This window comes from Impatiens glandulifera, chromosome 9 (assembly GCF_907164915.1).
Source record: "Impatiens glandulifera chromosome 9, dImpGla2.1, whole genome shotgun sequence".
NCBI lineage: Eukaryota > Viridiplantae > Streptophyta > Magnoliopsida > Ericales > Balsaminaceae > Impatiens > Impatiens glandulifera.
In genome coordinates this window covers 21,597,382-21,605,481 of record NC_061870.1, presented here as the reverse complement: position 1 = coordinate 21,605,481, position 8,100 = coordinate 21,597,382, and the positions used below count along the sequence as shown (strand labels likewise).

At 32.9% G+C, this 8,100-nt stretch overlaps 1 protein-coding gene across 1 annotated transcript; it reads right to left on the bottom strand.

The window, feature by feature from the left end:
* Nucleotides 1–4,165: 4,165 nt before the first annotated feature.
* LOC124915378 (protein NLP4-like) lies at nucleotides 4,166–7,480 on the bottom strand. Its single transcript, XM_047456084.1, has 4 exons — nucleotides 7,326–7,480; nucleotides 6,142–7,094; nucleotides 6,011–6,058; nucleotides 4,166–5,931 (listed from the first exon to the last, which is right to left on the bottom strand). The coding sequence occupies exons 2-4, from the start codon at nucleotides 6,931–6,933 to the stop codon at nucleotides 4,324–4,326; spliced, it is 2,448 nt and encodes an 815-aa protein (XP_047312040.1). The 5' UTR covers nucleotides 6,934–7,094; nucleotides 7,326–7,480; the 3' UTR covers nucleotides 4,166–4,323.
* Between the last annotated feature and the right edge of the window lie 620 nt (nucleotides 7,481–8,100).

The following is an 8,100-nucleotide window of genomic DNA, read 5'->3' as shown; positions in this document are numbered from 1 at the left end:
ATACTTGTAAATAATTTATTATAAGTTAGATTTGTTATTAGTTTATTTAAATAAATTTTGATATATATATATATATATATAAATAATATTAATTTTGGGGATAATTGTGAGAATTTGTTGTTTTATTATTGGTATAAGTTTATAATCTTATATAATTTATATTTCATAATGAATTTTCATAATGATTTTTATTCTAGTAGGTATAATATTTTTTATATCCCACTTAACTCATATCATTTTTTATTTTTTTGGAGTGAATTATACCATGTTAACTTAATAGATATTTTAATATTTTAATTAATGAAATAAACATGTGATAAAACAAAATAACTTGGACTTATTATTATAAAAAAAATCAATTTTTTTTATAATTAAAATATAGATATAGATTTGAGGAGTGATTTTAGATGTCATACTTTCCTTTGATTGGGATTATAAAAATATTAATTATTTTTTAAAAATTAATAATATTTTAATATTCTATTTGATAATTTAATTGATAAAATTGACAAAATTGTAATGAAATTGTCAATTATTTAAAATTTATTTACATTGAAAAATTCAAGTGAAAAAATATTTTTGTATGCATTTAAAAAACAAAAATCATTAAAATGATCATAAATTATTTATAAGTTATGTAAGAATTAAAGAATTTTTATACATTTAAAAAAAATCAAATCATTATATAAAAAAAAATTATTAACCCAAAAATAATATTATTTAGATTCATACTTTTTTTATTGGTTATTTTAAAATTTATACGTTAAATTAGTTCAATTATTTTTTAACCAAGGATATGAATTTGGTCTCCTAGGAAGAATTTATTTTTTTTACTTATAAGCTGTTTATATCAATTTTTTTTTTCTTCTATGAATGAAATTTGTTATTTAACATACTTGATAGTTGCGTCACATTCCTCTCGAGGTGGGACGAGGAATCAAAAATACTATGTTTGACTAAAATGCATTTAAAAACGTCGATTTATACTAGTTTTGACTTTTTTTTTATAGTCGTCACATAATTACTACTCAAGAAATTTAGTAAAGAAAAATATTTTGCGTGTTTAAACGCATTTTAGAGATTATGTTCTTGGTTCGGTGTTTGGTTACACGTGAGAAATGATTACCACACTATGTTTCACATGTCTGTCACATACCGTCTCTACTTTAAACTTTTGTTCATTTGAAAGAATATTATTCTAAACAACCTTATTTATTTATCAAATCCTAATTGTATGCGTCTAAAAGTAAATCCAAATCTAAACATGTGACTAATTTTGTATCATTTTGTTCTAAGACATGCGTCGAAATTCGTCATAGTACAATGTATAAAAATAATAGAATTAAATTTAGACATACACATGGACATGCTGAAGAAATAACCTTTTCAACAATAAAGATTGAGAATTCGTTAACGGATCTTCTACGACTGTGAGATCTTCGAGCGAGGTCGACCAGACGTCAAGTAATTTCGGAAGGAGGCTAAGAGTCCCCTTTCAATTATGCTCGTCACAATATCAACAAAGTGATTTGTTCTAGCTCCTCATTGTCCTCTTTCCTCTCTCTTGTTTCCTCATGCCTCTAAAATATATCCTTAAAGACTCACAATCAAGCTCTCTTCTCTTTTGTCATATTTCTTCTCTTTTTTTAAAAGATAACTTTCCCCAAATCTCTATATCTTGTGTCATTTAGTATCATTTTTGGAAGGACTTGTTTCGTTTGGGGTCTAGACAGGGCAGGCTATTAAGGTGGGAAAGATGGACCACCGCCCATGGCCCCAAAATTAAGAAGGCCCAAAAAAATAAAATTATGCAGTACTATAAAAAAAATTAGGTTTTATGTTTCTTTCTACTCGGCTCTCTCTCTCTCTAAAAATTTTGTATGTATTACTATAAAAAAAATTAGGTTTTATGTTTTTTCTACTCGGCTCTCTCTCTCAAATTTAGGCCCCAAATCTTAGATCGGCCAGGCCCCCAAAATGAACGAGACGGCCCTGAGTCTAGGTGGCATGCAAGCTTCGTGGCATGCTACGATTATGCCCATTTGACTTGGCGTTTAACTATTTTTAATATGTAAAACAAAAAAAAACAGGTTAATTTAAAAGATATAAATCAGTTTAATTTGTTTAGTTTATTTGTGACAATTTTCTTTTACTAAAATGAGTCCAAATTTTAATTATTAATTTTGGTGTAAAATGTGAGTGTATCTACATAATGCTTCTTTTGAACCAAGTTTGGAAATTAACTTCTTAGTTTTGAAAACGCATGGCCAAGTTCGACACCATAGACACCACGTTTACAAAAAAAAATTTGATTTATAATCTTACTTAGACTCGTTTTTATTTATTTATTTAGAAAAATATTATAGGATAGATAGATAGAACATGGCGATCACATGATCGATGATTCCCCAATTTTTGTGCTCGTTGTTTGTCTTGTCAAAGGGTTTGGATCTTGAAAGATGTTCGCATTGTTTTATCCCTAAAACGTAGTAGGGTTAACTTTTAACTCTGGACAAGGTGTTGGTTGGTAACATAAGTATCTAATTCGAGCATAGATATTGAGACATTACGAAACACTCTACGAGGTTATGAAAACAATGTATTAATCTCAAGCTATTACAGTTCGGAAATTAAGTTGTGCGATATAGTCAAAAAAATTCATTATTCTGTGAATCGATGAACGCGTTTTATTAATCTCAAGTTTGTATGATCTATAAACTAGTTATGCGAGATAACCGAAAAGTTTGTGTCCTTATGTAGGTGGACATCTTACAGATACATTAATTTCACGCTACTATAGTTAGTTGACTACGTGAAATATCCGAGGGGGTTTTTATTGTCTTTCGAATCGATTGGAAAACTAAATATATTAATCTTATGTCACAATAGTCCGTAGACCAAGTGCGTAGATAACTAGAGGGTTGGCGTCCTTCCTCGAGTGGAGACTACATCATCTTAACCCCACGATCGTAGTTCTGAGTGTGTATCTAATTAGTTCAAGTGTACCTGTCTAATTAGTCCGAGTTACGTGACAAATTTCATGAGATAACTAGAGGTTTACGTCAGCTTAGTAGATTGATGTCTAAACAATTTTACAGGTCTTGTGATTGCGTAGTTCAGGGAGCAAGGCGCCGGATCACATAAGGGTGGTTTAGGTTGCGTCATTTGCACTATGAGCGACTTACTGCTTAATATTTGCAACTACTTAATGTCTTGGTGGGGCGCTTCTATGCAAAAACATATTTCGATGTTTATTTGGTGTACAAATCTCACAAAGACCTAGAAATAGATAACCCGGAGGCTATAATCCTAAAGAGATTGTCTCAGATTATTTCATCATTTTATTTTTGAAATTTTCAATTTCAGGGTCGTGACCACATTAATTTTTTTTTTTTTTGAGAAAACACTTTTCATCATATTTCTCTTTCTTTTGTTTGAAGACTTCGACGTTTCGTTTATTTTTTAGAAAATGCATATAGGCATGACTTGGGGATTTTCTCCTTTTAAAAAGAGAAATGATAGAGAGCGGAAAATAATAACAAAAAGTGTAGGAAAATAATGTGTTGTTCTTGAGTGAATTAAAAATATGAAAAAAAATCAATCCATTTTCTTGTCATTATTTTTTCGCTCTCTATCATTTCTCTTTTAGAAAATACTCAGAGCACTTCTTTAAGGTTTTTCAATTTTTTAATTTTTTTTTATATTTTCCAGGATTTTTCAAATTTTTTTATTATGAGTTGATAAGTGCCTTATTCTCCCTCCTTTTAAATTTTAATTTTCAATTTTATTAAATACTATACTTACTACTTCTCTAGGAGGTACTAGAAGACTTTAAAAGCTGGATTGGACTGGATGATCGAGGGAATAGCATAAAGTGATGAAAAGATAAAATAAGAAAGAAAAAGGAATGGATCATGATAAAAGAAGAGAAATGTTAAAAAAAATCTTAGGCACCCATGGAGCAGTATTTTTTTTTTTTTTTTTTTTTGATATTCTTAAAGTAGTGAGAAGGTTAAAAAGAAAAAATACAGTGTAAAATTTTAATTCATTTTATCAAATTAATACATATAAATATAATTTTGATAGTTAATAACTAAATTTGAGTACTTGATATAAATTATGCACAAAATTGAGATTCTTCCAATATATAAATACAAGATTTCAGTTGTTACATGATCTCAGCATGCTTTCTATATCTCGACAGTTTACAAAACATTTTATTAAACTTTAATACACAACCAAGAAGAGAGATCCATCGATCAATGGATGGATGATATGCAAATATAAATAAGAAGAAATCCAAACATTATTAAAAGGGTTTGATTAATTACCGGTGAACGGTGGCTGATCATGAACGGATAGTTTAATAGTTGTCCGAGCAGTCTTGGAAGAAGATTTATGAATGTCTAAACATTCCTCTAAATCGTCATCGCAAGTAAGAAGAACCCACTCTGAATCATCGTCTAAATACTTCAATCCCATTCTCGACACATCTTCAACTTTAAACCTTTTTCCAATCTCTCCCATTAGATCTTCATATCCCCATTTCTCTTGCATGCTGAACCGTATATTATCTTCTTTATATCTTGCTTTTACCCCAACTGTTGGAATCTGTTCTCTATTCCCTTCTAATTCAGGACGAGCTGGTGGAGAAAGATGAGGATCAGGATCAGGATCAGGAGGAGGAGGAACTGTTGTTTGAATCTGTACTTCTGCCAATGAACTACTACTCGAACAACCTACGTTGTTAACTGTTACACTCGCAGTCGCTGAATTTGAGCTTGAACGCTGCTGTTGCTGCTGATGCTGTTCTTGTTGCTGTTGTTGTTGTTGTTGCTCGTCGGAATTACAACCTAGTTCTGGAAAGCTGTCGTAGAAGGACCCGATTTGAATGGCGGTTGAGCCGCCTCCTGGATTAACAGAATCCATTACTAGTTGTAGTTTTTGTAACGAATGTCCCACTTTCTTTATCTTTCTCGATGGCCATCTGGTGATTCCGTGTTGCCTGCATATCCTTTTTAGTGTCGTCGGACAAACTCCAATACACTTGGCTGCATCTTTAAGGCTACCTGCGAAGTACTGGCGAAGAACTTGTAAGCTTATCGTTTTCTCTGTTTTCTTCCTTCTCTTAAAACTGTTGTTCTGATTGAATGCTTGCAAGTCCTCTGCATCGCCTGATTCCCATTCTGTTGTTGTTATCTTAAACTCTTGTTTCATTTCATCCTCCTTTTGATCATGATGATAAGGACCTAACGATATGGATACTCCTTTACCGTTTCCTTGAGCCTCCATCATTTCAGCTATCCAAGAAGAAGACGTAGTGGTAGTAGTAGTAATTGAAGGAGTCTCTTCCATTTGATGATGATTTATTACAATTTCTTCGGCTAATTCTTCGTCCATTACAACTCTTAATGTTCGACATTCATTTTGTACAACAGAGGATAACGAGGTAAGCATCAGTTTCTGTTCATCTTCATCAATGCAACTAGACGGAAGGAAGAACTCCAACACGAAATCCGCCGAACCGGTGTGGATGCTCCTGAGGCAAATCGCGACGGCAGCACGTAATAAACCACACCTTCTAGCGTGTTGAGCGAGAGGATATTCGGTGTCACTAAACGATGTGATGTCGTCGGAGAAGCATGGTTGGTTAGTTGTGAAAGCTTTTCCAGCGATTCCTTGTCCTTTAAACAGGTGGTGTTCTGAACATGCCTTGTGGAAGATTGAAAACCGAGGATCGGGGACGTAACAAGCGGAATCAATGGTGGAAACACAGTAAGTGTAGTTTTCGTCGGAGTGTCTCCTTCCGCCTTTTCCTTGTTGAATACATGGAGCCCAAGCTTGAGCTAGGGGTAAGTTATGTGTATCGCAAACTGCACGAAGAACTTGTTGAATCTCTAACAGTACAGCTTCATAGTGTTCATGCCATGCCTGAAAATGAAAATGAAAATGAAAATCAATCAATCAATAATCAATGTTCTTCAGATTTGGAATTGATCTAAACACGTACCTGAACCCTTGGAGGTCCTAAGATCTTAGAACTCCTTAAATCAACAGCCTGAAGATGGAATAAATGCTCTGTTATGGAGATTATGTAAGAATTGATGGCAACTAAAACAAGATTCAATCAATTCAATTTACCTCAAGAGCTCTGCAAACATTTTCAATTTCAGGATGAAAATTGGTTTGCATAGAAGTGGTGACAATCTCAACAACGCCCAAGCAATTTCCAGTTCCTCGTTGGAAGACTGGAAGAGCGATAGATCCACTAACATTAAACTGTCTAGCGTGATAAAGACGATGATACTCTTCAATCTTAAGATATCTAACATCAGGAGTCCATTCAGGCAATTTCTTCAAGAAAACCCTACCAGGTAAGCCGAGCGACTGTTTCGAGTTGTTCTCTTCCGCAGCGAAATGGTAGTTTCTGGATGCGTCTCTGTAATCAGAAAGACTCTTGAAGCTAGGGTTGACTGAAAACGGTTGATTATTCGTCGTAAGCACTTGTTCGCCGTTTCTCGTTACCGGCACCCATATCTGAATGAGAACATCTCTGTTTTTCGTAGACTCTCTCAAGTATTCAATCGCCTGTATTAATCTCTTCTTCACCGAGATGTCTGGAGATGGATTTACAGTAGGTGCCATCCATAATCTCTTCTTCTTCGTCTTCCTCATGTCAGTTTCTTCAACCGTGAACGCTGCTTCCGATCCGACGAATTCATCCATGTTTGAGAGAGTCAGAGTACTGCTGGAGTTGTTGTTGTTGTTGTTCTCCGATGATGATGATGATTCAGGAAGGTAACAAGGAGCTGGGAGATTAAGATCACTTAAGGTAGGGAAATGGAAATCCGATTGAGTTGACTGAAGAATCTCTATCCAATATCCGTTGTGGAAGAGTGTATTCATGAGATCGTAATCATGATCTAATTCCATGGCGGTAAATACATGCTAGATTTTCAGGAGCCAAAGCAGAGAAGAAGAATAAAGATGAAAAAGAGATGAGGAAATTTCCAGGAAGAATGATTTTCTTCTGCTTTCAAAAACCAAATCCACGCAGCTGTCACGTACATTTCAACGGAAGAAATCCTTTGGAACTGCAAATATCACAGGTGCATTAGGTTAGAAGATTCCTTTGCAACTTCTCTCAGTAACTAACTAACTTATTCGAGTAACTGATTTGGCAGAGAGAAAGAATCACATAAAAAGCATGTTAATAATAGTGATTAGAGTTTGAAACGTAATCTTCCCTCTCTATATTTGTTGATTAATAATAGTAATGATGATGATTTAAAAGAGAGAAAGAGGGAGAGAGAAATTGTTCATACTATTTTGGCAGTGAAATAAAGTTATGTTGGTGGGGTTCATGCATTTCAATATCAATGGCGAACCGGCGCTGCACAATCCCCTTCAAGAGTGGGTCCGGATCAAAAGTGCTACGATAAGGAATTCTCTTCTTCTTCTTGGATGATTATGGAAGAGAGAGAAACAATGGCGGAAAATGGGATGCAGAAATGAGATTCTCTCACCTCTTCATATTCTGAAATCTGAGATGCGACGCGCGTGACGTATGGGATATTAATTATATCAATTTGTTTTATTTAATTTAGATAAATATGTTTTAAGTATGTCTCTACAATTCTTTATATAAATTCTATTTTTTTGGGTTAAGTTTAAGAAGATTTAGGAAAAGTAAAATTAGTATTTTAATAATTCACTGACATAAATTAGTTTTTTCTAAGATATATATAATTATGTAATGAAAGTGAATCTACATAAAATTTATAAATTTTAAGAGCATGGTATATTAAATTAATCAAAAGGAGGTTAGGTGGATAAGGTTCTTTAGTTTATTGATGATAAAATGGATCTATAGCCTGGATTCTTACATGCAGTTCATGAATATCTTCCATATATTTAAGGTAAAATCATATATTTAAGTGGATTATATTAATTGCTTCTCATATATATATATTTTTTAATTTATATTATAAATATTCAAAACTATTTAAAATATATAAAATCGTTTTATTTGTGTTAAAAATAGACACAAATTTCTTTTATACATGATATTTTTATTTTTTTTAAGTCTTCCTTCATTTC